At 52.2% G+C, this 27,874-nt stretch overlaps 2 protein-coding genes across 4 annotated transcripts in view; one reads left to right on the top strand and one right to left on the bottom strand.

Annotated features, from left to right (window-relative positions):
- Positions 1-626: 626 nt before the first annotated feature.
- Positions 627-8,475, top strand: Map1lc3b (microtubule associated protein 1 light chain 3 beta). The gene is made up of 4 exons (XM_021169817.3): positions 627-771; positions 4,100-4,155; positions 6,400-6,506; positions 7,000-8,475. The coding sequence occupies exons 1-4, from the start codon at positions 732-734 to the stop codon at positions 7,172-7,174; spliced, it is 378 nt and encodes a 125-aa protein (XP_021025476.1). The 5' UTR covers positions 627-731; the 3' UTR covers positions 7,175-8,475.
- Positions 8,476-10,204: 1,729 nt separating this feature from the next.
- Positions 10,205-27,874, bottom strand: part of Zcchc14 (zinc finger CCHC-type containing 14) — a 49,363-nt gene continuing 31,693 nt past the window's right edge. Inside the window, exons 3-14 of one of the 3 annotated variants that reach the window (XR_003837398.2) lie at positions 25,126-25,199; positions 21,649-21,720; positions 20,448-20,557; positions 19,570-19,664; positions 19,429-19,483; positions 18,739-19,021; positions 17,225-17,316; positions 16,596-16,726; positions 15,766-15,906; positions 14,223-15,683; positions 12,029-12,769; positions 10,205-11,944 (exon numbers count right to left, since the gene is read on the bottom strand). Coding sequence is in view for 2 of the 3 variants with exons in the window: in XM_021169821.3 (XP_021025480.1) it covers positions 12,714-12,769; positions 14,223-15,683; positions 15,766-15,906; positions 16,596-16,726; positions 17,225-17,316; positions 18,739-19,021; positions 19,429-19,483; positions 19,570-19,664; positions 20,448-20,557; positions 21,649-21,720; positions 25,126-25,199 (2,570 nt within the window). In the remaining variant the exon portion in view is untranslated. Of the gene's footprint in view, positions 12,770-14,222; positions 15,684-15,765; positions 15,907-16,595; positions 16,727-17,224; positions 17,317-18,738; positions 19,022-19,428; positions 19,484-19,569; positions 19,665-20,447; positions 20,558-21,648; positions 21,721-25,125; positions 25,200-27,874 lie in introns of all 3 variants that reach the window. The other 2 variants (XM_021169821.3, XM_029480463.2) reach the window with 2 other exon arrangements.

Below are 27,874 nucleotides of genomic sequence, written 5' to 3'. Positions count from 1 at the left end.
ACTAGGTGAGCCATGCCCCTCAAATTCCATGCTCAGCAAGCTCAGACACATAAAAGGGCTTTTATGGGAAGGGAGAGTTGACAGGTTGCACAGCAGGTGTTATCATCCTCTTTCCTTTTGCTGGAACAAGTCATTGATCTTGCCCTCCAGTGACAAGTCTGTAGTCCCTAAGACCTTGCTTCTCTGCGACTTCGACTTAGGAGTAAATACTTGTGTTTATGGCAGCACAAGACTCGCAGGGGAAGATCCACAAGATCAGATCCAACCATAAGTCTCCAGACGTCTCCATAATCGTAAAGATTTAGCAGGCAAAACCACAAGTCAGTTTTTTGTTATTTGGGTTTTTTTTTTGGGGGGGGGTAGAATTAAGGAATATCAAATACAGCGGCAAGGGGGCGGACAATGGAACACCAGCTTGGTCATGCAAGGACTGAAAGGGAATGAAGTCTGCAGGACTCCACCGCACCAGCGCCCGACCCACGCTCGCCCAGCATGTGCCCAGCGAGCGCCCAGCATAGCTGGCGTAGGCGCAGGCGCATGGCTTGGGCGCGTGCACGCTCGCGCGCCGCCGAGCTTCCGCCACGCCTGTCATGGCGGCTCTTGGGGGCCGCCCTCGGCCCCACCCTCGGTGACGCGCCGCGAGTCACCTGACTCGGCTGCGGGCTGAGACACACACAAGGGAAGTGATCGTCGCCGGAGTCAGATCGTCTGACTCTGGACCCCCGTGCGCCATGCCGTCCGAGAAGACCTTCAAGCAGCGCCGGAGCTTTGGTGAGCCCCGCGGGCCCGGGGGTGGGAGATCCGGGTGCCGGGGGTGCTGGATGCCCGGACGCCGGTGTTGTCTTGCGGGGCCGAGACCCGGCGGGGCCCGGAGCGGCGGGGCCAGTGGGATTTTGGTCTCGGGGGATTCCGTCTCCGGGGTAGCTCGGGCGCTCAGCGTCGCCTTGGCCGTCGGTCGCCGGTGGGCTCGGCGTCCCCTGCGGGACTGGAGGTCCGACCAGGTGGCGTAGGGTACCGCAGGCTCTGCGCGCTTGGCTGTGTCCTTCGTGGGCCCCAGGTCCGGGCGCCCCGCAAGCCTCGGAGCAGCACCCAGCCGCCTCTGCACCCGAAGCCCTCTTGGGGATATGTGTGTGTGTGTGTGGGGGAGGGAGGTGGCCTTTGTCTTATAACGGAAACTTAACAGCTGTTTTGTTTTGTTTGCTTGTACTGATCTTAAGTTATTCTGGAACAGCCCTCAAGAAAGGAGTGTGGGTGGGGAAAAATGAGGCGTGCACAAACATTAGCTCGGACGCGGGTCCCCAGAGTGGCCGGGGGTAATCTCTCCGAAGCTCCATCTGGCTTGCGATTGTTTTTCTCTAGATTGCCTTCCCTCTCTCCCTAACCCAACTATTCTAAAGAAAGCGCGGGCATCCGATTGCTGCGGCTTTCCTTTGCTTTTTGACTTTATATTGGACCTAAACTGGTGGGCACTGACAGACAGTTGAGAGGTTTCCCACACAGATGTTCGAAGCCGGCCCCTTTGAGGAGAGGCCAGGACCGGTCTTGCTCCTTTTCCAGTGAGTTTGGAGGGATTTAGGTTGGAGCTCTGGAGTTTCCACTATCCAGACTGCGGGGATGTTTATTGGGGTGGATGGATGTAGGTAGGGCTCACCCCAAACCGACCCTTTGTAGCTGAAACACCTGGGTGGGGCCTAAGGCGGTGAAGCTCAGGGTCCGCCTAGTGGCAGAGTCCCATTAGCTTTCTGTCATAAATTCTTACACTTCCAGTAAGTAGCTTCCAGTAAGTAGCGATCATCCCCAGTGCTATAAGGAAGGAGACTGTGGCAGCCAGGAGGCCCGTGTAGGCTTGCAGATTCTTAGAAGGACGCGCCCAATTTCCCAAGTTTGGAACTGATCACGTGACTTCAGGCTTCTCAAGTGGTTCCACTGAGTTTTTCTGGGGTGATCCAGTGTTTGCTTCCCCACCCCCACCCCCCCAAAACGATCCTAAACTCCAGGGATCTGGGTGTGTATCCTCAGGAAAGCTTGTTTGCTTAGCCTAAATAAATAGCCCCGGGGAGAGCCAGATTCCTATCCCTGTGAAGGCATCGCTGCTTCCAGGGGTGGTGATCCACGCCTTTAGTCCCAGCCTTGGAGATCAGGCAGTGAGACCCTCCCTCTCAAACAACACACCTAGGTGGCTTCAGGAATTCAAGCTGTCACTCAGGGCTGGGGGTGGCGTTTGTTCTTCCAGAGTACTAGTGGAGACAGTACATCTTTAGACTTGAGCTGTGAGCTCTCAGCATGTCTGCTCTCTGCACTCCTGGTTTCCAGAGGTTGAAGGAAAGGAGCCCAGGTTTAGGCCTTGCTGGGTCACTTGAGCGGGTGCCTGCCATGTTGCCTGCCATGTTTTTATTTGGTCATTAGTCATCTTCTGTATATACAAGCCCGGGGGTGGGGGTGCTTGTTAGAAGAGGAGATGCTGAAGCTGTCTCTGGTTGCTGGGCCCAAGCCTGTGTAGACAGACTAGATGAATAGTCATTACAGTTAGAGAGCCAGTCTTCAGTACAGGCTATTGGCCTCTGCACAGCTGTCTGCTTAAAAAGTGTCTCAGCTCTTGCAGGTTGCCTCCTAGTTCCCTGGCCCTGCAGGCGCCAGGGCTGGGCAGGTCCTCTAGGCCTTCAGTTAGGGCCCTTGTTCGCTTTAGTAAAGATAACTATTCCTGTCTTTCCCTTTATAGTTGTGGTGGAGCCCTGCGAGCGAGTCTCCTCTTACCAGCTTTAGCCATTTCTGCCCTTAGATCTCTGGCCCTGCTCCCATCTCAATGAAGGCTAGGGGTTTCTGCTGTCAGTGATTGGTTGTTTGATTTAAACAGGGTCGCATTGTGTGGCTCGGGCTGGCCTTGAACTCGAGATCTTCGCATCTGCCCCCTGAATGCTGGGATTGAAGGTGTGCCATTGTGCCTGGCTGTTTGTTTGTTTCTTGAGACAGGGTTTCTCTATGTAGCCCTGATCAGGCTGGCCTCCCAACTCCGATAGGGATCCGCCTGCAGTGCTGGGATTAAATAAAGGCATGTGCTACCACAGCCTGGCAAGTTTTGTTCTGTAGCTCAAGCTGGCTTAGAGCTTGCCGAGCTGGGTTTTAGGTGCTGTGCGCTTAACTTTTTCATTTCCATTTTATCTGTATGGCTCATTTGCCTACATACATGTCTGCACCATGTGCATGCCTTGTGCCCATAGATGTCAGAAAAGGGAGTTATAGATGACCGAGCAGCTGTGGGTGGTGGGAGCTGAGCCTGGGGCCTCCTGGGGAGAAGCTGCTCTGAACTGCTGAGCCATCTCTGAAGGCCAGAAGCGTAGAGTGTGCCAGGTGTGTAAGTGGCTGCTTGTTAGAATGAAATCAGTGCAGTGACTAAACCCCGGGGTGGTCGGCAGACGTGCAATAGAGGGTTCCTCTGGGAAGGGGCAGGGAGCCCTGTGTATAGATGGCCCCATCCCATCTGTGGGGTGATGGAGAAGTGGGGCGGAGGGCTCAGCCAGTGCTTCAGAGTAGAGAAAGGCGCCAGGGTGGCCAGCTGCTTGCCCCCTGCAGTGCAGAGAGCTTGGTACAAAGAAGTCCCCGGCACAGCAGGGAGTTCAAGGTCATCTTAGCTACCTGAGCTCCAGGCCAGGCTATGGTACCCGACAGCCTATCACAAAAAGCACTCAACAGTGATGATAGAAGTTACCAGGGGCCAGGCAGTGGTGGCACACACCTTTAATCCCAGCACTTGGGAGGCAGAGGCAGGCGGATATCTGAGTTCAAGGGCAGCCTGGTCTACAGAGTGAGTTCCAGGACAGCCAGGGCTACACAGAGAAACCCTGTCTTGAAAAACTAAAAAAAAAAAAAAAAAAAAAAAAAAAGTTGTCAAGGAAGAGGTCTAGAGACGCCCCTGCCCCCCAGGTTATACAGGTACCCCGTTCTGTGTGGCTGTCCATCTGGATTAGCAGCCCCTTTGCAACGAGGGAGGGCTTTACCCCTTGGGCCATGTTGGTGAGCTCCACTGACTGCCTCCACATAGGACAGTCCCAGCAGTCCCTGGCAGCATTGCCCCTGATGTCACTGTGTCTCTTTCTTGCAGAACAAAGAGTGGAAGATGTCCGGCTCATCCGGGAGCAGCACCCCACCAAGATCCCAGTAGGTTCTCCGAGGGGACCTCTAACCCCATAGGAGCCCCAGGATAACCACAGGCCCCCTGATCTGAGCAGAGGGGAAAGGGGCAGGAGGGCCAGACCCTTGTGTCTTCTCTCTGTGGGGCCGGGGCTTGACTGAACTGCACTCCAGCTGTCACTAAGGAAATAAGGATGACTCCTATGCTAGTCAGTGGTGGCATGGCTGCTTTATTGGAAAGAACGAAAGTACTCGGCACCCTGTATAACCTGTGCCCCCGTTCTAGACCTTACACAGAGCCGCATGTAGAGTGAGGTATGGACAGGCCACTGCTTAAAATGGCTGTTCTCCAGCTCGCCCCCAGGTTATGGGGGGACTCTGGTATCAAACCTCTTTCCCAGTGTCCTGCATGCGTGTCCCTGTGCAACTTTCCCCACAGCCCTGTTCCATTCTGAAAAGAGGCGTATTGTTAAGGGAAGGGGCTGAGACTCTTGCTGCAGGGAGGGGGTGTGTGGGCATGCTGTTCTGAGCTGGCTGGACAGATCCAAGTCCGTCCTCACCTGGGGGTGGGGCTTCCTGGAGTGTGCTTCCTGGGCCGAGCAGAGAGTAGCTTTTCCTGGACTGAAACCTTCCTTCATTTTGTAGTGCTTGCCCGACCTACTTGTAGGAAGCACAGCTGCCTGAGCCTGCCAGGATTTGCACACGGCTTCCTGTGAGCTGTGGTCTCAGCACAGCCAGTGGCTCCTACAGTAGCTATGGGATCTTTGCAGAAAGAGCCGAGAGAGAGCTGGGCTCGTTGAACAGGGTGGCCACAGTGGTGGCTCCCAGTCCTTCCAGGCTGCAAACCTTGAAGACAGAGGCCTCTTTCAGACCAGCCAATCTGTCTTCCCAAACTAGAGAATAAAGCAGAAGTTAGGGAGTGGGTGAAATGTGAAGTGTTACTATGTGGCTTCCTAACAAGGGGCTGGGACCTGCTTACAGCCCATCTCAGGACAGTGAAGTAGGAAAAGTGGCAGGGACGTCCCCATGCTCTGGTGTTGTGCAGGAAGGAGTACTCCTTCTCTGCTCTGTTCTCATGGAGGCTGCCTCGAAGCCCCAGGTGTGTGGCACCCAGAGCTGGCATTCTCTGTGGGTACCTCCTTACTTGCCACCACGTGTGGAGGCAAGCACTTTCCCTTTGGAAGTAGCACGTGGCAGTGTCCCTCTCTGCCATGCTGTGACCGGGCATGGATTTCTGTTGTCCGGGCACCTGGAAACCGTGCTGTTCTGAGGGTCTCCGGCCCCTCAGTGCTAGCAACTTTCTGGGTTTGGTTTGAGTTTGAAGCTGGACCCATCCAGGTTAGTCTTGAATTCAAAGCAGTTCACTTCCTGAGCCTCCAGATACTGGGATTGTAAATATGTGCCCTTATATCCATACGTACTTTAACATTTATTTTGGTTAAGATTTGTTTATTGGTGTAGGGTTTGACTATGTAGCCCTGGCTGTCCTGAAAGTCACTTTGTAGACCAGGCTGGCCTCAAACTCAGATCTGCCTTTCAAGTGCTGGGATTAAAGGCATGTACCACCATGCCAGGCTAGTATGTATGTGTGTATATATATATATATATATTTTTTTTTTAAAGACATTTATTGATTTTATATATATGAGTACGTTGTAGTCATCTTCGGACATGCCAGAAGAAGACATCAGATCCCATTACAGATGGTTGTGAGTCACCATGTGGTTGTTGGGAACTCAACTCTGAACCTCTGAAAGAGCAGTCAGTGAGTGCTCTTAACTACTGAGCCATCTCTCTAGCACCCAGGCTGCTTTTAACATTTCTCAATTATTTTGGGGCCAGAGAGGCTCAGTGGCTTAGAGCTATTGTTGCTCTCACAGGACCTGAGTTTGATTCCCAGCACCCACATGGTAGCTCACAACCACCCGGTCCATAAAACTTGGGCTGAATATGTTGCTGGGTGTGAAGCTCCTATTTATAATTCTAGCATAGGAGGCTGACGTAGGTGGAGAATGCAGAGTTAGGGACACCCTCGGCCACAGTGTGAAACAGTAGTTGGGTGTGGCATGCATCTTTAATCCTATCACAGTTCAGACAACAGAGGTGCCTGGTGGCCTTGCCACAGTTTTGCTAGGGACAGTGGCAGAGCTGTGACTGAGCACTGGTCACAGGAGTGCTATGAGCAAGCAAAGGAAGGCTGCAGTAGGCATGATGTGCTGGGCTCAGCATGGGGAGCAGTGTGCGGGCTGCTGAGTTGACCTCTCTCTGCAGGTGATTATAGAGCGATACAAGGGGGAGAAGCAGCTGCCCGTCCTGGACAAGACCAAGTTCCTGGTACCTGATCACGTGAACATGAGCGAGCTCATCAAGATAATTAGGTACCTGGCCACCCCTTTCCTTCCCTGTTTCCTTGCGTGATGCTTCTCCTTTAACCATCTCGGTGCCAGCCTCAGGTCCTTCCTGCTGCTTTCATGCCCTGTAAGTCGGTGCCCGGTCTCAGCTTTGTGACCTCAGGTCAGCTGGGAACGTGCTCACACCAGAGGGACCAAAGGGTTGTCATACCTACTGGGAGATGACTCTGTAAAGTTTGCTAGGCCCAGTGGATTGCTGCTGGGCCCAGTCTGAGCTTCTCCCCACCTAGCAAACTGTTTGGAACGCTGCACAGTGGGGAGTTTAAGATGATGTGAACTCACAGCTGCAGCAACTGGAAGGCTGTGATCAGATATAGGCTGTGGATGTCAGTCCCTGATCCCAGTCATCGCTGTGGGCTGTGGGCATGCTTGGTTTTGCTGATCTGTGGGCTTTTGGGAGCCCCTAAGTTCTGTACACAGTATGCAGACCTCAGTGAGTCTTGCTATCTTCTCTCCACAGACGGCGCTTGCAGCTCAATGCTAACCAAGCCTTCTTCCTCCTGGTGAATGGGCACAGCATGGTGAGTGTGTCCACGCCCATCTCCGAAGTGTACGAGAGTGAGAGAGATGAAGACGGCTTCCTGTACATGGTTTATGCCTCGCAGGAGACATTCGGGACAGCAATGGCTGTGTAAGACTACAACAACGCCTAATGGTTGTTAAGCCCTTACCAAGGCAAAAAGGGATGTTGCCAGCGGACGCTGGATGGCTCACCACCCACAGATGAGAACGTAGGCACCCACATAGGGTATTAGGAACTGTTCATCAGCCAGAAACTGAGCTCCATGCAAGTGCACTCAGCTTGGAAACTCATCTAAACTAGGCTATTTTGTGTTCAAACTTTAGAAGTTTAAAAATAAAATACTTTTTGCATCATAAGTTGCCAATAAAAAGATCAAGTTATTTTGACATTTTTCTCCCTAGTAGGGACTTAAAACAGAAGAGAGCAGTGTCAGGGGCAGTCTCTACCTGGGACCTGCTGCCTTCTCTAAAAGGGCTTCCACTCAGGAGAGAAGTCCCTCTAAAGGCCCAGGTTGCCTAGCAGAGGCCCCCAGAGGGCTCTGGCTTTGCCCTAAACAGGTCTGGTGTTGTAGGATATAGCTCTAAGCCGGGTCCTGGTCCTGACCCCAGCCACACCCTTTCACCCAGCAGTGCAGGGACGTGCTCCCACTGCTGTCTAGATGTTACCACACGCACCTCTGCTGAGGCCAGGTCTCGGCTTGTCCAGGGGTTGCTGACCCAGCTTAAGAGACTGCAGAGCTAAATGTTTCTCTCCTGGTTTGAATTCTGTCTAGTCCATGCCTGCTTCAGGGAGAGCAAGCAGGTGTACAGTGCTGGCCTTAGGATGTAGTTGTCAAGCGGTAGACTGCAAGTCCAATGCTCTGGACTTGGCTCACAGCTCTTTGTTGGTGTGTCACTGTCTTTGTGAAGGCGGTTCTGACAGCTGTTGGGATTTCCCCATTTCATGTCAGTACATACATGTCAGCTGTGAGGACAACAGCAACAGGAGACATGCTCTTGATAGGCATGCCACTTCAGCTAAAGCTAGCCTCTGCTTCCTGCATGTGGCCCGCTGTGACACCAGGCCATCCCTGGTCACTCACTCACTCACTCGTGGTCTGAGGATCTCAGAGCTGCCTGCTGTCATGGCCTGAAGCCAGCATAGCCACCTCCCACCTAGCTCCCCAAAGGCACCCACCTTCCCTGCATGCAGCTGTCTTTGCTAACCCTCAATGTTATTTTACACTGTAAATTCTCACTGCTCTGTCTTGTGTAGGTTGTGTACGTCATTATGTCCCTGGTTTTTATAACTATGGTGCGATCAGTAAGGATTCCTGTAATACTGCTTTAAAGATGCTGCTCAGAGGGCGGCCTCCATTATAGGACACCTGTACACTCTGATGCACTAAGTCAATAAAGGCACAACTGAACCTGTCCTGAGTGCTGTCTCATTGTCATCGTGGGAACTGAGCTCTGTAATATACCCAGGCTGCTCTTGCTGGGGAGGGGAGGGGAGGGGAGGGGCGGTAACCTTTCCTTGGTTGACACCTTGCCACCAGCTCCTGTTTTTAAATTCTCTGGATTGCTGACTGACCTGCCAGCTATCAAGTACCTGCTGGTGCTGTGGGAACACACAGTGACCTTGCCAGTAACACACACACCAAAAGATTTACTCATGTGGACAGCTGCTGGCACTTGGGAGAACATTGTAACCAACTTCAGCTTAGAGCAAACCGCAGGCAGGCTCTGCAAAGCTGCTGCAGTCTCCTCTGGGCAGCCCGGACGCTGCTCTGGGTGGTAGGCACCTTTGGGGTCCGGCAGTGTTGTCAGCAGGTCCCCATCCTGGAAAGGGCAGGGGCAGATGATATCCTAGAGTCCGATGTAACAATGTTTAAAGCTGAGAACTTTGACAGTCACAAATGACAAAAGATCTGAGAATGGCCGGGCTTGGTGGCGCACGCCTTTAATCCCAGCACTCGGGAGGCAGAGGCAGGTGGATTTCTGAGTTTGATCGAGGCCAGCCTGGTCTACAAAGTGAGTTCCAGGACAGCCAGGGCTATACAGAGAAACCGTCTTGAACCTCACCCCCCACAAAAAAAATCTGAGAATGGTGAACATGTTGAGATTTTTTTTTAATTTTTATTTTCCGTACATTAAATTTACTCATAAAAACAGTCTAAAAATGTACAATTTGTCCTTTTTAACAAAGTATAATAAAACATAAAAACCCCAAAAACAGAATACTTGACATTTACAATTCAAAATCAAATTAGCAGAATATTAAATATTTACAAAACTATATCTTTTAAAAATATTTATAAAGTTACATGCAATTTTGTATAATTGACAAAAGAATGGCTCAAAAATGGGAGAATTGTCCTTCATTCCTAAAAAGAAAATATGCCCAATAGAATCTATGAAGGGTTCAGTCTTGGTACCAACCCCTCTGTGTGCTCCGGAACTGACCTGTGCTGAAGGCTGGGTTACTGCCCCCTTGTGGCAGAGCAGTGCGCCGGCCTGGGCCTGCCAGTACAGTATGTGGTTCCTGACATATTGCCTAGTGTTGACTACAGGTGCCTACATTCTCAGTGAAACCCCGGGGAAGGGTTAGCAATCACATCCCTGGACTGATTTTTTGGGCCACCCGATTTGCTCTATAGGCGTCACCTGCATTTTGGAGAGGATGGCTGTCCCTCCTCAAGTTCCCCAAGCCTGTCCTTGGGGATGAGGCTCAACAGACAGCCCAAGGCCCTGCAACCTTTTAAGACTTCGGTAAGTAATGTTGCCCATTAGCTGGATGTAAAACTAGCACATCAGACCAAACAGCAGGGACGGAGAGAGGCGGGCTGTCCTCATGGGACTGTCATGGCACACGTGCACGGCGTGTGGTACAAGCCAGGCTGACCTGCAGAAACTTCTGGAAGCCTCATCTGAGTTCCACACGGAAACTGCTGAGTGCTGTACTGAGAGGCCAGCTGCTGTCATCTTTGGAGATAATCATGCCACTGGTTTCCTGACACCCAACCATAGCTCAGGAGCAACTGTCTCCACTGTGAGCGCTCGCTCCTGTCCCTCGGTGCCTGCCCGGCAGCAGTTAGAGGAGTTCTCAGCATTAAAACACTTCCTAATTTTCACTATTGACCATGAAATAAAAACGACAAAGGAAAGTAGAAAAAGGAGTATTTTGCTACAACAAATAGGTCACAGAGCTGTTGGTTCCAGCGTTGTGGCCGCCTTCCTATCTGAATCCCCCTCTGCACCCTGAGATGTTAACACAGGATTGGAATCTGACGATGGAGTCCTGGGCCAGCCCACTTGGGCACCACTGCCATCTGACTGAGCAGTTTTAGAGAAATGACGGGAAAGGGCTGGTCTGTCAGGTGTGTGACAATGACATCTGCTGAGGAAGTGCCTGCTGGCCAGGCTGACTCCAGGCTCTCGGGTCGGCGAGCCCCACCTGCCAACATCCACCTGTGCTTCTAGGCTGCCATGGTCCGTTCATCCTCGCTGGCCGGTCGGCTTCACAGAAATGCCATGCCACACAGCTCTTCCAAAGGCAGCCGGCGGCTTCCAGACACAGACTTCTGCAGCCTGGACAGCCGAGATGGTGCTGGAGCTCGCTCCCCTCGGCTGACCGCCACAAGGTAGCGTGGGTGTTGCCACAGCAGACTGCTGTCTTCCAGGTCAACAGCTGTAAGACACTTCCATTCCCTATACTGACCACAAAACAGAAAACTTAAATATGATTTTTTTCTTTTGCTATGAGACAGTTTTCAACAACTTCTGTGTTGAAATAGGATTTATTTAAAATATTTCTTTGTTTAAAAAAACCAAAAAATTTAAAAGTTTGGCTTTCAGCACATACCCAGGCCACGGTGATGGCCTTCAGAAATATTAAAATCGTAAACATCAGTGAACACTCTAAGTCTTCCTTATTAACAATACGACCAATCCCAGTCTGGTGCTCTTTAAGGCAAAGTTGTGTCAGTTCTTGTATTGACGTTTGTAGTGTTTCTGAGTGAGAGATCAACAGAGCATCCCCTAACGCCTCATCACATCCCCTCAGAACAGATGTGATACTGTGTGCCATGGACAGAACAGCAGCCTCCTCCCGATCCTGCATTGCATAGAATCCACAACACTCAAGCCTTCCGTGGGTCTCCACAGACAGAAAGCCCATCTTAGAATATGAAGCCTTATATCGCAACGCCTCCAGTTCTAGGGTATTTTGTGATTTACACTAATTCTGTATGAGGGTGATTGTCCCGTCTGAAGAATGTTTAAGGACTATGATTTTTCTTCTCCATGAGTAGGAGGCTGGAAAATCCTTGGCAGGATATTACCATCGATTTTCTAATACCGAAGGCTTTAGCATTATAATGTTCTTTGAGCATAGAATTCCCTTTAGCCTCGGAGGGAGGTCTAAGTCCCTTATGCCTCCGCTGTGGTGTGCTGAGGAGTGAGGACCCGCCCCCACCCCTGGTCTGGACTGCAACTGGTGAGCAACTGGTGAGCGGTTTCTAGGAGTTGCATCTCTCTACTGAAGTTTCCCAGGCAATTTTAACGGAATTAACAATCAACACACAGCCTAATACAAAAGAAGCTGACAGTTTCCAGTCTTTTGTTCATGAATCACAGTTCTGCATTACTGCTGGATATCTGTGTCAAGTGTGAATCCATCAGCAGTGAGCTCTGGGGCTGGGGTCCTGGGGAAGCCATTTGAGACACAACAGCTTGCCAGCTTCCTGAAGAATGAGGCACGTCAGTCACAGCCAACTCACAAAGCCGAGTCGTCCCCCAGTCTTCAAGAGTTGGTTCTTGTTTGGAGAGAGCAGGCTCAAAGCCTCCAGCGGGAGGGGTGGTCTCCAGCCTCAGTCGGTAATGGACTCCCTGGGACTTGGACCCTTAGAAATGAAGTTGTCGAGAGTGAGCTATGCCTTATTTTCTAATATAGTGTAAATTTGTTTACAGAAAAAAATATTAAAAACCTGGAACTGCTCCAAGTGTCTACAGAACACCCTGTGATCGATTTCGGGGTGTATTTGGCGGAGCAGCCTGCTGGTGCCAACTCCAATGCCCACTGATGGGAGTCCCCTACATTGTCGGGTCCCAGCAGAGTCTGCCTCCCAGACTGCAGAGGCCTGCGTCAGGTAGTGCAATCCTCAAAGAAGCCAGAGAGGAGGAGGCTCCTACTTTAGGAAACAGCAAAATCCAGCGGGCGCTTCCTAGCCCAGAGAGGGGTCCTGGATCCGACTGGGGGACTTGAGAGAACTCCGACCTGCAGTCTTGACTCAGGTCGTGCATAGCTGCCCTGGAATTACGTGAGCCTAGAAGGACCACCGATGTTCAGGAGACAGGTCTTCACCTGCAGCAATGGTATGACGGCCACGATATGCCATAGCGCTGTCCACTAGGCAATCCTTGGACCAAGCTCCAAGACTAGGAATTTGGCACTGAAATCGAGTTTGACGAACGTGCACACTAGACTCTCTCTCCAGTACAGTGAGGTAAAGCACCTTTGGGTGAAAAATATTAAGCTCCACAGCCACTCGACTTCAGCTCTCTGTGGTTTTCCTTAGGTCTCCATGGCTCCACAGCAACTTGACTTCAGTTCTCTATGTGATTTTTCATGGCTTAATAAAATGTTCTGTTGCCAAAAAAAAAAAAAAAGGATCAGTCCGTGGAGTCCAGACTTTCTGCTGGAGGGGCGTATTTCAACCTAAAAGTTCCTGGAGAGAACGAGAGAGAGAAAGAGAGAGAGAGAAAGAGAGAAGAGGGTGAAGCCTGAGTCAATCACAAAAGTGCACACACCGCCCACCTGCTCTGAGATGCCACTCAGGACTGACCACACCCTTGCACAGCCGCATGCCACGGGTGCGAGACCTTCTGGGGGAAGTGACCGACAGAGCGCCACTGACCACCTCTCAGTGCCTTGAATCTTTCTCTGGGCATGGACCTCACACTCAAGCTGGCAACACACAGGGGCAGGGAGGGCCTGGACCGAGCAGATGCAGGCCGGCACTGGGAAGAGATGCAGCAACCTGCACCACGACTGCATTCTCGGGCCACAGATACTGACTGGGCTTCAAAAGCTCTGCAGGTGGTGAGGATCAATGGGAAACTGCACAACCAGAGATGGAGGTGCTGGGAACCCAGAGCTGGGCAGAGTGGGACCAACTGTCCTAACCATGGTGAACCTGGTGTGTGACATGTGTTAATCATCCCAGCATTCTGGAGGCTGAGACCAGACAATAAAACAAAAGAATAAACCTGGCATCATATAGTAGACATTTCCATTTGGTAACACAAACTACAGGAAATAAACGCTGGGAAGGAAGCAGCAGCCGGTCAGTCAGCAGGACACAGCCCGACACAGGCACACAGCTGCACTCAACGGACAGACCAGCAGAGGGGGCTATGCTAGCTAGGGATTCCTTATCTCATGGCTAAATCCGTAAGTGTTACAGATCTTCCAGGAGGTGGCAGCAAGCGCTGGCTGCACCCAGCTTCTTCTGTTTGGATAAAGAGCATCTGGGGTTCGTGTTTTAAGGTGGGCAGGTGGATGTGTGTGTGTGTGCACAGGGCCTGGGGTTCTTGTTTTAAGGTGGGTAGGTGGATGTGTGTGTGTGTGCAGAGGGCCTGGGGTTCTTGTTTTAAGGTGGGTAGGTGGATGTGTGTGTGTGTGTGTGTGTGTGCACAGGGCCTGGGGTTCTTGTTTTAAGGTGGGTAGGTGGATGTGTGTGTGTGTGTGCAGAGGGCCAGGAGAGGGCAGTGGATTCCCTAGATCTAAAACCACAGGTAGTTGTGAATGGCCCAACACAGGTACAGGAACTTAACCTGGGTTTCTTTAAATAAGTTGCCTTTAAAAACAAGTTTATTGGGGCTGGAGAGATGGTTCAGCGGTTAAGAGCACTGACTGTTCTTCCAGGGGTCCTGAGTTCAATTCCCAGCAACCACACGGTGGCTCACAACCATCTGTAATGGGATCTGATACTCTCTTCTGGTGTGTCTGAAGACAGCTACACAATGTATTCACATATATAAAATAAATAAATGTCTTTTTAAAAACTGTGTGAATAAAAATCATTTTAAAAAACAAAACAAATCAAGTTTCCTGCTTTCTTCTCTCAGGAGCCACAAGCCACAGAGCAAGGAGGATGTGGCTCGCCCTGACCTGTTTACCTTGCCGGTTGAAGTCCATGGACGGCTGCTTGCAGTCCTGGGCTCGGTGGCCAGTGGCCCCACAGTTGTAACAGGACAGATTCCCACTCTTTTTGTGACTGGAGCCATTGGTGCTGCCCACCAGGCCTTGGGCTTGGTACACCCCCGCCGTCCCAGCCATGAAGTTCTGCATGGGTGGCACTGCAAACGTGGACTGCCCACCTAGGACGGGGTCTGGAGTCACACTGCCATTGTAGGGTGTATGTACCACAGGGAAGGCAGAGCCACCACCATACTGCTGGGTACTGACATAGCCATTGCCACACATGGGACTGAAGGGCAGGAAAGGGAAGGTGAGCACGGACGGCCCCGAGAACGGGTGCTGGAAGTAGTTGGCGTAGCTGACCGTCAGGCCGTTGGAGCCACAGCTGCCGCTACACCCACAGGACGTGCAGACAATGCAGCCAGGTGGGGGCGGTGCAGGCTGGGGAGGTGCGGGGGGCTGCTGATGGTGGTGGTGATGGTGGTGGCTCTGGCTTGAGGCAGGAATGTTTCCCGGGGAGCTGCTGCCAGCACCGCCACTGTAGAAGCTGCTTTCGGGGACAGAAGAGAGGGCGGGGCTGGAGCTGGGGGCTGGGCAACTGGGTAGAGTGGCCATGCTCGCAAAAGAAGTGGAGGGGTGGCTGCTGGGGGAGGCAGTGTTGCTATTGGCGCAGAAGCTGCCCTGCAGTGGGCCCACAGGCACACTGCTCACCGCAGAGAAGGCAACTTTGGTGTTGGCTGTGTACAGAGCAGTCCGGGGGTTCATTATTGCAGGGGGCACGCTGATCTGCCCGTTGTTGGGACAAGAAGTCTGCCCAGTGATGGCAGCATCCGCGGGCACAGAGGAAGCCAGCAGCAGCTTGATGGGTGGCCGGGCCACATGCAGGACGGTGCTCGGTGTCCCTGTGGTAGCTGAGCTGCTCTCTACAGTCAAGGCTGGCTGCTGTGCTGTCTTCAGCACCCTGTCCAGTGTGGCTGCATGCACAACTTTGGCCCGGGGACCAAAGGAGACGGTAGGTGACACCGAGTTGTTCTCTACGAGGCCCGAGAGGCCCTGCCCTGGCTGATGGGGTGCTGCCGAGGGCAGCGGGTCCAGCACAGCGCCACCAAAGCTCTTGTCCACCTTCGTGCCACTTCTAGGACCAGGCCCCTTGTTCCTTTCCTCCAGAGACAGAAGGGAGTGGACAGACGACGAGAGGAGCTTCACGTCCGCTCCACCCCTGTCTGACTTGTGCACGGAGTTCAGCATGCGGACAGGCGCCAGGTGGGAGGCTGCAGGCATGAGCTGCGGGGGTAGAGGGTGATGAGCGGCGGGGCTGGAGCCAGTCTCGTTCTGCACAGGCAGAACCTGGGCCGTGGGTCTAGCAGAGCTGGACGGAAAGTGAGCCAGCAGCATCACGGGCTTCTCCTTCTCAGTCCCCTCGACATGGATGTCCACACCTGAGGACGGGGAAGACTGTTAGCAGGGTACTGCAGGCTCGGTGGGTGGGGTAGGCCCCAGGCCCCAGCACAGGGATCTTACGTCTGTCGCTCTCCTCGGCGCTGTCTGAGCTCTCCTCGCGAACCTGCACACCCATGGGGCTGGAGGAGGAGCTGGAGTACTCAGAGGAGCTGCCCTCTCGGGGCAGCTGGTGAGCCGGCGGCTCCACCTCCACCCGCAGCTCTGTGGAGAAGGCAGGCAGAGGTCAGCACCGTGTGGACGCTAGGAAGCAAGGCCTAGCCAAAGTCAGACCAAGCTTCAAGAATCTGAAAACTGCAGCAAGCACTCAAGGTCTTATTGTCAGGTGACGTCAAAGAGGGTACTTCTTTTTTAATTTACTTTTATTTCAAATACATTTGTTTTTCCTGCATTTATGTCTGTGCGAGGGTACTGGATCCCTTGGAACTGGAGTTAGGGGTAGGTGTGAACTGCCATATGGGTGCTGGGAATTGACCCTGGAAGAGCAGCCAGTGCTCTTAACCACCAAGCCACCTCTCCAGCCCCACAGCACTGTCTGGTGCACACTGGTTCCTTCCCAGTCTGCACTGCACTACTTGTTTTGAGGACGAGCAGAGCAGAGCTCAGTGCTTCCTGCAGGATGGGCGAGCTCATGCGGGACGGGACGGGAGCATAAGCATTCAGGATCTAACACTGCTGCCCAAATAACCTTAGGCCAGGCCCTAGTGTCTGGCACCCAAGGCCTTCTGTACAGTTACTTGCCTGTACTAGACACTATTGCGTCATAAATTATCTTTTAAAACCTGTAAATATAAAACAAGAGTGATTGGGAATTCTAAATTCTTCTAAAGTCAAAACCCCACTATACCACAGCTGTATACCCACCACACATCTGGACACAAGGCCTCACACACCTGAAGCGTGGCTGCTACTACGCCCAGGCTGCACAGGCCCCACGTGGCTGGTGGGGGTGACTCGAGCCACTCCGCTGCTGGTGACCAAGGATGGGGCCGAGGAGTTGAGGCACCGTCTCTCTGACTTCTCCCTGTGAATGACAAGCATAGTGCATGAGTCTCCCAGAAGGTTTCAGAGGCCAGAGCTACCCTTGTGGTGCTGAATGCCCCCTGAGAACTGGGTAAAAAATAAAGTAACCCGGACACCGGCATTTAAAAACCTGCAGGTTCTAACACTGCTTGGCACATGAGAAATTAAAATGAGTATAGTTCATTCCATGTCTATTTGGTGTTTTGAGACAGTCTCACTATGTAGCCCAAGCTACCTCAAACTCAACCCCCCAAGCTCTGGCCTGAGCACTAGGAGTGCACTGTGGCCACACCCAGCAAAGCACACCACAGAGAATTCCTTCCTTCTTTCCTTTTCTTTCTTTTTTGGTTTTTCGAGACAGGTTTTCTCTGTCCAGGCTGTCCTAAAACTCATTCTGTAAACCAGGCTGGCCTCAAACACGAGATGTGCCTCCTGAGTGCTGGGATTGAAGGTGTGCACCTCCTCCCAGCATGCATTAGATGATTGACAGCACGCTTACTTCTCGAGCTCCAGCTGAGTCTTGAGTTTCTTCTTTGCTCCCATGGTGAGGGACTCAAATTTATTCAGGTCTTCTTCCGTGAGGCTCAGGAACTTGCAGAGGAGAAACAAGACAGTTACTGAGATGACCACCAGGACTCTGAAGCTCATGGGGTCTCAGAGGGGAACAGATCAAAGGGACAGCACACAAAAGCAAGGACATGACACCGCTTCCCACAGTTCTCAGAAGCTGTGGCCTCTCTCTGCACCTCACAGGACAGCTGACAGGCACCCTGCAGCCCAGTCACTAGGCAGGGGTCCAGTTCTTTTTTCTTTCTTTCTTTTCTTTTTTTCTTTTTTTTGGTTTTTCGAGACAGGGTTTCTCTGTGTAGCCCTGGCTGTCCTGGAACTCACTCTGTAGACCAGGCTGGCCTCGAACTCAGAAATCCTCCTGCCTCTGCCTCCCAAGTGCTGGGATTAAGGGATGCAATTCTAACTACTAGACATTTACAGTTGAAGGCTGTCCCTGCCCCTGGAGACTTGGTGTCCGCCAGCCTCTGCACACTGGAACAGAGCACAGTTACTTGGCTTAAGACCTGGAAGATTTTTTTTTTCCCCCAGAAAATCACCTTTAGCAATTTGGTGAGGACCCAAGAAATCCAGAAAGGCAGAATTACCCAGATGAAATGGTGAACTCACAGGCCTGACACCCCGTAACAACTGGCCATACATCTGGCTTACCACATTACAGCCAGCTGCGGGACTCAGTCCCCTCACCATAATACTGAGTAGAAAGTGCAAACTCATTATGACAAATGGTAGGAAAAAAATCTCTTGTCGTTAATATTTATGGTCCTGAGCAGTGGCATCGCAAGCACTTCCCAATGGCTACAAAGCTCCATCTCCAGGTTTAACAAACAAGTGGAGTTTTAGATAGGCGGAGCTGTTAAGAGTCATCCTGTCCAGCAGGGGGAGACTTCAAATACCTTTGTGCAGGAATCCCTTGGTTTAGGCACTGAGGCTTAGAAAATGCCAACAAGTATTCCTAGTCAAAGCTGTCCACTAAAACATGGCTCTCTGAGCAGGCCAGTTCTTCCATGACCTCAGGTCCGACCATTAAATGCATCAATTGGTTATCTGAGCCCCACTTGCTTGTGTCCCTGTAAGCTGGCCACACTGAGACATGAGCTGTACTGGAGGTGCTTTAAAGAGGAGCAAACGGTATCTGAATGACCTTTGGCCTATCGCACCTTGAGGGATGGAGCCATTTCAAGTCATAGAGTTCCTGGTTTGTCAAGACCCTAAACATCTCCAAGCTATATAAAGCTATTAAAAGCTATATAAAGTCTTGCTTTGACTGCAGGCTGGGAGTGAAATTCTGGTCCCCTCTGACACCAAGCCATATGGTCACCACCCAAGCTCTTCCATGTTATGGCGTCTAAAAGCCTTACTTGGCCCCTCTAGGAATGAGGACAGGGCACAGGCTACTAGAGGAACACCAAGCCCCTTGTGTGATCCTCTGAGTAGCCAACATACCTTCTCCATGGTGAGCTGTTTAAAGACAGGGTAATACTTGTGCAAGCGCAGCTTCCTAAGCCAGTCTAAAATCCCATTCTGCTCCTGGGGCTGAGGGGTCTGCAGACTGGAGGGCATAAGGATGGTAGGCGAGTTGTCCACTTGGGTCCGGTATGCCAGCGCTGAGCCTGTGCCCCCTGTGTGGGAGCAGTGGGGCAGGGAGGCAGATGTGCTGGCCGAGTGCTGCAGATGGTGCTGGGTGCTGCTCTGTGAGGATGGGATGCCGGCCACGCCACACACGGGCCTGAAGGACAGGGGACAGTGAGTGGCACCAGGAGCTTAGAGGTATGCCATGCTCGCATCTGGTGCTCAGCTCACAGCACACCTGGGGTCCTGCGCTACGACCACCGCCACAACGTCCCTCCCCACAGCACAGTGCCCACAGGGACATTCCTGTGCCTGTTTGCTGTGTGTTTTGTGTGCACCAGAGATTCAACTGAGCTACCTGGTTCTCTCACTTTGAAGGAACAAAATGGTACCCGTAGATCATGAGTTCAAACAAGCTACCCAGCAATGAGAAGACCATCAACTGGGCTCCTTCCACCCAACCCCTCTCCTGGCACTATCTGAGCTGTGAGCCAAGCAGCTCCAAGAGCAGCTGCCCACACACAGGAGTGCTGCTGAGCACCCTGGCTAACGAGGGCCACTAACCTTCCAGACACACCCATCATGGCACCCACTTTAGGAAGGGAGGAGTTGCCAGGACCTACAAAGGAGAAGAAAAGAATCACAGAAACTTGCAGACAATGGTCACGTAACTTTAGTCACTCCTTAACCATTTCACAAACTTACTCGGACTCTGGAGCTGTTGGGAGGGAGATGAAGAACTGAAGAACTTCCTAACGTGGTCGTGCTTCAGCGTGTGAGAAGGGGCTGAAGCCAAGAACCTGCGGAGCAACAAACACAGCAGCTTGTCAGCACTGAAATGACGCCCAAGAAACAAACCAAACCAGCTGACATCGGGAGAACTGAAAACCTCCTCCCCAGCCGACGCTTCTGGCTTTCACTCCACTTGTCCAGTTCCTCTCAAGTCCGTCTGCAAGGGAAAGACTCGAGCTCTCCAAGAGCTGTGACACAAGCACTGGACCCCTAGAGTCCCCAAGTCTGCTGGAACCAAGTCACAACAGAAAACATTGGTGTCAGAGCCCAGACACTGTGCTTTCTCACACACTAGAGAAGCAGCCGAGGCCATGGCTGTGGCTTGGGTAGTATAATGTTTATCCAGCGTGCACAAAGCCCTCGGTTCCATCCCTAACACCACATAAACTGTGTGTAGTGAGCACACCTGGGAGTCCAGCCCTTGGGAGATAGAAGCAGGATTACAAATGCAAGGCCTTCCTCAGTCTCAAAACAAACCAAAAACCCTAACAAAACAGACCCAGTGAGTCTGAGCACAGCATGCACCACTGTGTTGGAGCCGGTGATGACTCAGGAAGCCTGCCTATCTTCACTCCGACACAGAAAAGCGTTTAACCGCTCAGCACAGCTGACGGCTTCCATCCCAGGGAGCAAGGCTCCACAACAGGTACAACACTTGATTCCTTCGCCTCATCCTCACCTTACTCTAAGGTTGTCCACGTACTTCAAACCCTCACAACGCATAGTGCTGGAGACAAGGGACAAGCCCACACCAGAACAGCCACAGCCACCTGGCCAAGAGCCTTATTTACCTTAGGCCTGCTTCCAAATCAACATGGTTACGATCCACATAGAAGGAATCTGGGCCAGCCAAGCAAGGAATGAGTTTGTCCAAGTTCTCTTCAGGGCAGAGCTGGGATAACTGAAAGACACGACAAGGAAGGTGAGTGTCTGCGGCGGCAACGGAAGCAGCCTGCCTCCGCAACACCTGCAGTGGACAGTCCGGACCTTTCCAGCTCCTGTGGTTCTGCATGCATGCAAGACACCCGTCCCACCACAGGCAAGCCAAGCCCCACGATCTGCTCAACTTTCCCTCAGTCTAACACAATGTGAGCCACAGGGCCAGGTCCTGACCACAACCTAAACAGGAACCAGGCCTCCAAGAGACACACAGACTCTTCGATTCCATGTCATGGTCAGCACAGATAGGGTAAGATGGGTGTATTCCACACATGGCCGTTATACAGAGGCGGAGCCATCAAGGGTGGCAGGAGCACCTGGGCACAGACTGACTACTCCTTGCCCAGTGTATATAAAAGAGGCCCCAGCTTCCCAGGCAGGCCGTGCTCTGGAGGAGAAGAGAAAGCATCTCCTGGCCTGGGAGCAAGGACAGGAAACCCTCATGGGTGCAGGGCTTATCTCACCAGGAAAGGCTGGGGTTCTGACGAAGCCCAGGCATGACAGCCCTGTGTCTAGGACCAGGAGCAGGACAGGAGAGTGGAGAACCCTACTCTTACCCTTACCAAAAGTCTAGCGCCAGACAATGGGAGCTGGCGACCATCTGAGAGAGTGCACAAATCAGAAGGCGTCCTCTGCCTCAGTGCATGGGCACTGTGAGAGCTGCGTATTAAGCAAGGCTCTGAATAGCCCTCCAATACTCCCGGCAGCTTAAGACCCAGGAGATAGCAGCCCATCAAAGATGTCCCAGAGCCAGCTGTGCCTGCCTAGACTGACCCAAGGACCTCACTGCTGGCCTGGGGGGGGGGGGGATGAGTTCCCGCTATAGATATATTTCCTCAAGTGTCTACAGCCCGCCTAAGATAATGCCTAAGATTCGATAAACACCGCAAAGACATGAGAAAATACAGGTCAGGAAGCCAACTGCCAGTGTCACAAGGAGACATATAAAGGAGGCTCATGCTTGTGATCCCAGAGCCTCTCTGCAGACTGTCATGGCTAGCAGAAGGACAGACACCAATGATGTCACTGCTAGAGAGGCCTTAATCACCTTACCTTTGAAATAAATTCAGTCACTTCTGAGGAAGACTTAGTTACTGATGTTATTGAAGAATCAGACCATAAGACCTTAAAAACAAATAAACAAGTCTTACAAATCAGACGCCACACACTCATAGTCTAACTGTCCAGGGCTCATTGCTGGTAACTGCTGCCTGGGAAAGGGGTTCACTCACACTCAAGTGCATTCACGTACCGCTGAGTCACTAGACTACAGGGGTCACTCCTAAGGATGCTGCCTGCCATCTGGGCGCTAAGCATGTTTTTTTTCCTCTTCATAGTGCATGTGATGCTGGACACAGCACCAAGTCACAGAAACCCGCCTCTCCATCTGGAAGCAGGTGTTTGTGCCATACGGGTGCTGTGGCTTCATAAGAACCTGGGCCCTCAGCCTCTGGGAGGTGATCAGGGTTTGATGGCAGAAGCTGTACACGCTTGTGGGCCTGGCACTGCTGTAAGCCATAGCTCTGCGGCCAGCACACTCTTCAGCACTGGCTGGGCTCTCCTGTCTCTTCTGACTGCAGCATACCTAGGCTCACAGCAGTGCTATGCAGCCTGAATGAAGCTGGTGTGTGTGTGTGTGTGTATGTGTGTGTGTGTGAGTTTACTTGGGGGAGGGGAGTGGTCTGTGCAAAAAACCAGTATTCACTTAGAAAGGCAGGCACAGAAGACTTGAGGAATAGGCTGACTGGGAGATAAAAAACACAACTTCTGCCTAAAAGCCATAAGTCACTGCCCAAAAGGGACAGATCACATTTAGTCTGGTATCCAATTCCTTCCCTGTATTCCTGAGACCTCCACCCCTGACCTGAGAGAGCCACAGCAAATGGAGAGGCCCAGTGACTTCACAGGTGGGGCAACTCCAGTCTGAGTTAGCTGCTGCCAGAAGAATGGCTTCCATCCTGACTTGTATGCCCTTGGTAGGCAGACACCTCAGTGTGACTTGTCCTCTAACAATCCCTAAGTGTGGCCCACATCCACCCTGACAGTCCAGATTTGAGGTAAAAACTTGAGTCACCCAAAGTAGACAGCTGGCAACCTGTTTCTAGCAGAAGTCTTTTCTTCTACATCCATCCCACAGGGTGCATCGAACCCAAGGAAAGCATGAAGCCCACAGGCAAACAAGGGCAACAGGACAGCCATGCTGAAAGCAGCACTCCAACCCTGCCATAGCACGGTTGTGCCTGTGTGTGTTCCAGGGTCCCCTGCCACAACACAGCTGTGCCTGTGTGTGTTTTCTGGACCTCACTGCAGCCGAACACAGACTCAGAGAGTCCCAGGCCAGTCCCAGAGACCCACTGGGATTAACTTCCAAGTTGCCCAACTTTGGCCAGGCAGGGCCCAGTGCTGTTCTGGCCTCACCTCACTCGCCCTCCACTCAACACAGGAGTAGGAGGAAGACAGGCCACTACATCGGCAGGGAGATTAATACACCTGTATGCAGCACTCATCTACTCAGAGCCGGCATCTGCCATCTGCCTCCAGGAACCCACCCCTTGCCGCTCCACCAGCGGGCACTGCAGGAGGGATGAAGCATGGGCACTGCAGGAGGGATGAGGCACGGGCACTGCAGGAGGGATGAGGCACGGGCACTGCAGGAGGGATGAGGCACGGGCACTGCAGGAGGGATGAGGCACGGGCACTGCAGGAGGGATGAGGCACACAGCACCAACTACTTCCTCAAGAGCTGCAGGGAATGCTGGGACTGACCTGACTCTTTTATCACACACGAAGGACACAATAGGCAAGCAACACACAGGCTCAGGCCAGCCCCACACGCAGCACCTCTGTCTAGAACCACTAAACCACGTGCTTCCTTCTGTACCAGCCAGTGGCTGTGTGTGCTGGGGTCCCCACCCAGCACACAAGTTCCTGGGAGCAGGCACAGTCTGAGATCCCCTACTCCACCCAACCTCCCCGAGAGCACAGAAAGAGCCTGGCTGAGGCCGTGGAGCAGGCAGGCAATGGTCTGGCCCAGAAGGCAGCACAGGCCCCAGGAAGGACCTGGAGGAAAGCCTAAAGCCAGCAAACCTCCAGACAGACCAATAGAAAACAGAAAAGCTGAGTAGAGACATGATGGCATACTCTTTTAGTGCCAGCACCCAGGAGGCAAAGGCAAGAGGGTTTCTGTGAGTTTAAGGCCAGCCCCGTCTACATAGAGAGTTCCAGGACATTTGATACTACATACTACAGAGACAGAGACAGAGACAGACAGAGAGAGAGAGAGAGAGAGAGAGAGAGAGAGAGAGAGAGAGAGACTGTCTCAAAAACAAAATGAAATAGAAAGAAGCCATAGCCATTCCACTATCAATGGCCAGTGGGGGGCAGGTGTGGCATCTCCAACAGGAAGCATCAACCGGTATTGCCTGACTAGCCCTTAAGACACATGCCAGGCGGGGAAGGCTCACAGTTTCCAATCCAGCACTCAAGAGGAAAGTGACCTCTGTGAATTCCAGGCCAACCTGGTCTATGAATTGAGTTTCAGGACAGCCAAGGTTACACAGAGAGACCCTGTCTGGGGGGAGGGAGGTGGCAATGGTGACAATCACAACTGCAACTCTGCAAGGACAGCCCTGGGTGAGCCACCCTGTGGTCATGGACAGGCTGCACCACCTTGCCTGGCCAGTTAAAAATGGCCTCTAGTTGGGACAGTGGTGACAGACACCTCTGACTGTCCTGAGCAGGGACAGTGGTGACAGACACCTCTGACTGTCCTGAGTAGGGACAGTGGTGACAGACACCTCTGACTGTCCTAAGTAGGAGAGTTTCACAGGTACCAAAACATCTGACCACACACTTGCTGTGGCTTACCATTAACTATATATATATATATATATAATAAAACACCTTTAATAACTCAGGTCACAGAGGCATACAGATCTCTATGAGTTTGGGGCCAGTCTGTTCTACAGAGTTAGTTCTAGGACAGCCGGGGCTACAGAGAAATATTGTCTTGAAAAACAAACAAACAAAAACCAAACAACAACAACAAAAAGCTCTCAAATGAAAACATTTTTAAAAAGATTTATTTATTATAAGTAAGTACACTGTAGCTGTCTTCAGACACTCCAAAAAAGAGCATCAGATCTCTTTTTTTTTTTTTTTTTTTTTTTGGTTTTTCGAGACAGGGTTTCTCTGTATAGCCCTGGCTGTCCTGGAACTCACTTTGTAGACCAGGCTGGCCTCGAACTCAGAAATCCGCCTGCCTCTGCCTCCCGAGTGCTGGGATTAAAGGCGTGCGCCACCACGCCCGGCAGCATCAGATCTCTTTATGGATGGTTGTGAGCCACCACGTGGTTGCTGGGATTTGAACTCAGGACCTTAGGAAGAACAGTCAGTGCTCCTAACTCTGAGCCATCTCTCCTAACACTCTAGCCCACCCTAGAGACATCTGCCCCAGGCAGGCTCCAGCCCTCACTGCAGTACATGAAGTGACATGTGATGCCTCCGAGGAGAGGGGGAACAGCATCTTACCTCAAAGGAACACTCGACACTTCTGTCATTTTTCGTGTGTGACAACCCCTTCAGGTCTATCTTTTCAACACTCACTGTAAAAACAAACACAGAATTATAAGAAGGAAGTAAGACTTTGGGATATTGACAATCTCTGGGCATGTAACAAGTAGGCTATTCCACACATGGCTGCCAGAACCAGGACCCGAATGAAGAGTGTCTGCATCAGTCTTACAAGGCCAAGGGACACCATCCAAATCCCAAGAAAATGTAGGGTCTTGAGTGGGACCACACGTTTGTGAGTCCTTGTGCTGTCCTTCAAGGCGGTCATGAATTGGGTCCAATTCCTGGGAAGAGCATGGCTGTGTCTTCCCATGGTAAACGGTCTGTATGAGAAGCTGGGTCTCTCTAGGGGCCCACCCACCATTACCCAGCTCTGCTACAAGGGCACACATATGGCAGCTCTATATGGCAAGGTCTTCCCAGACAGTGTGACATGATTACAACCTGGGGACAGACAATGCTTTAAAACGTCTAAAGGAGACTTTCTGTCACCACAGAGCTCAAGTGTCTCTCTACGTCCTGTCCCAGATCTTTCTCTGCAGAAATGAAATGACACCAGTAAACTATAAATACAGTTTCCAGGTAAGTCCAAACAGGGGCTCACAATCAAGCTCTCCACCCGGGCACCCTCCTCCTCCTCCTCCTCCTCCTCCTCCTCCAGACAACACTGCTGCTGCTGGCTCCCACCCAGGGACTCAGCCTCTTCTTCCAGGCAATCACTTTCCACAGGCATGACACTCATACGGGCCACTGTGTTAGGCGACTAGGGAAGAGCACAGCTACCTCCACACACTGCAGAGATTTGGCACACTGTGCCCTGGCTATCCCAGCCCCTCCTTCAGCTAGAGGCCAGCAGGAAGCAACCCTCAGCACAGACTCAGTAGCAACATTCCAGACCGCCTCCTTCTCTACGCAACTGTAGGGCCAGTGCCTGCCCTACCCCGGGGATCGATGTGAACCCAGTGTTCCCAGACCAAAGAGCATCAGGGTGCATGAGAAAGGAAAAAGGAAAAGCCCATTTGGACCAAAGGAAGTGACTCAGAGCTGGACAGGAAAATGGACAAAGTAGATAAATATCACTTTAGCTGTCTGAATATAAAAGCATTCTGGAGTCAGGCCAAGGACTCACAGCCAGTCCACTGTCCATGAAATATGTTTTAAAGCTGAGTCCAGCTCTCACTGCCCTACCGCTGGCAGCCTCAGCACCCAGCGAACTGTAGGCTCTTCCTCCAGGCTCCTGATGCCCAGAGCAGGGAGAGGCTTAGCAGGTAAAGCCGCCTCCCACCAAGCCTGATAGCCTGATTCAATCCCCAGGACCCATGTGATAGAACGACAGAACCAACCACTCGAGTTTCTCTGACCTCCACAGATGTGCCATGTCACAGCACACACACTAAAGCCCCAGAGCTTCAGGGACTAAACCACCAACCAAAGAGTACACATGGGGAGACCCACGGCTCCAATCACATATGTAGCAGAGGACGGCCTTGTCAGTTATCAACAGGAGGAGAGGGCCTTGGTCCTGTGAAGGCTCAATGCCCCAATGTGAGGGAATGGTAAGACAGGTAAGAGGGAGTGGGTGGGTTGGAGAGCAGGGGGAGGGGAGGTGGGATAGGGGGCTTTAGGAGGGGAAACAAGGAAAGGGGATAACACTGGAAATGTAAATAAAGAAAATATCTAATAAAAAATAAAAAAATAACAAAAGGAACGCTTTGAATAGCGTGTTTCAGTGTCCTCTCCAACGTGAGGTCACTAGGTGCCATGACTATAGGAAGCAGAGGGCCTGCCTCAGTGGCAGAGTGCATGCCTGGCATGCATATGTGCCTCAGTGCCAGGATTCTGCCCCAATACCAAAGATGAAGGACGTGCAGGAGGCCAGAGGCAACACCATGCACTGACAAGGACTCAACTCCCAGGAAGCTGCTGGGTTTTCAGGCACTGGGAACTGGGACTCTCACACCGACTGCACCTTACACCTGCAGCTGGCCTGGGTCACATGCATGGTTGCTGCCCCCCTCCTCTTTTGGACAAGAGAGCCAGAGACATACATTCCCACACAACGGCACTTCAGCTTTTAGTGCACTGATGACGCAGCACCCCAGAACCCTGCCCACTTCTCTGAACAGCACCCAGGGCTGCAGGGTAGGGCCCAGAGGGTAAATAAAGGACGCCCCTGAGCACTGGCTTCCACTACTCTTTCCTTCCTGTACCTCCTCAGGATGCACCACGCTTATCCCTGGCAGTGTGCGGGGTCTCATGACCTCTCAGCTCTGCACTAAACTGTATCATCTAGGGAAAGGAAGCTGACAGCAGGTACTCAAAGAGCATGTGAAGAGCTGGCACCACGCCATCTGGATTCTACCCAGCCCTGGTGTGAACAAGTCACAGCTGATGCATACTAAGGTCTGCGGGCAGGACACTGCAGCTGTCAACAAGCACCTTGAGAGCTCGTGTCGGATGAGATCAGGGTCAGGGAAAAGGTCAGATGCCATGTGAAGGAATCCTGCGTTCACCTCTGTGCTCTAGGTGGCTCGTGACTCTCTGCAGATGGCCTGATGGTGGTACGAGGCTCACTGCTCACAGTGTGGCAGTTACTGGGTCCCTGCAAGCCTCATGTATTCACCTCAGGAGGGGAACCCTAGCCCCAGCTTCAGGGACTACACACAGTGGAGCAACACACACATCACTGGCACGGGGTGCTGCCAGG

This window comes from Mus caroli, unplaced genomic scaffold (assembly GCF_978045245.1).
Source record: "Mus caroli unplaced genomic scaffold, Mus_caroli_1 scaffold_10, whole genome shotgun sequence".
Lineage (NCBI taxonomy): Eukaryota > Metazoa > Chordata > Mammalia > Rodentia > Muridae > Mus > Mus caroli.
This window is presented reverse-complemented; position numbering and strand designations above follow the sequence as displayed.

What these genes read in the sequence shown, in the direction of transcription:
- Map1lc3b (XM_021169817.3), top strand. Translation starts at nt 732, where the DNA reads ATGCCGTCCGAGAAGACCTTCAAGCAGCGCCGGAGCTTTG. An exon ending in CAAGCAGCGCCGGAGCTTTG is followed by an intron (nt 772 to 4,099) that starts GTGAGCCCCGCG and finishes TCTTTCTTGCAG; the next exon opens with AACAAAGAGTGGAAGATGTC. An exon ending in GAGCTCATCAAGATAATTAG is followed by an intron (nt 6,507 to 6,999) that starts GTACCTGGCCAC and finishes TTCTCTCCACAG; the next exon opens with ACGGCGCTTGCAGCTCAATG.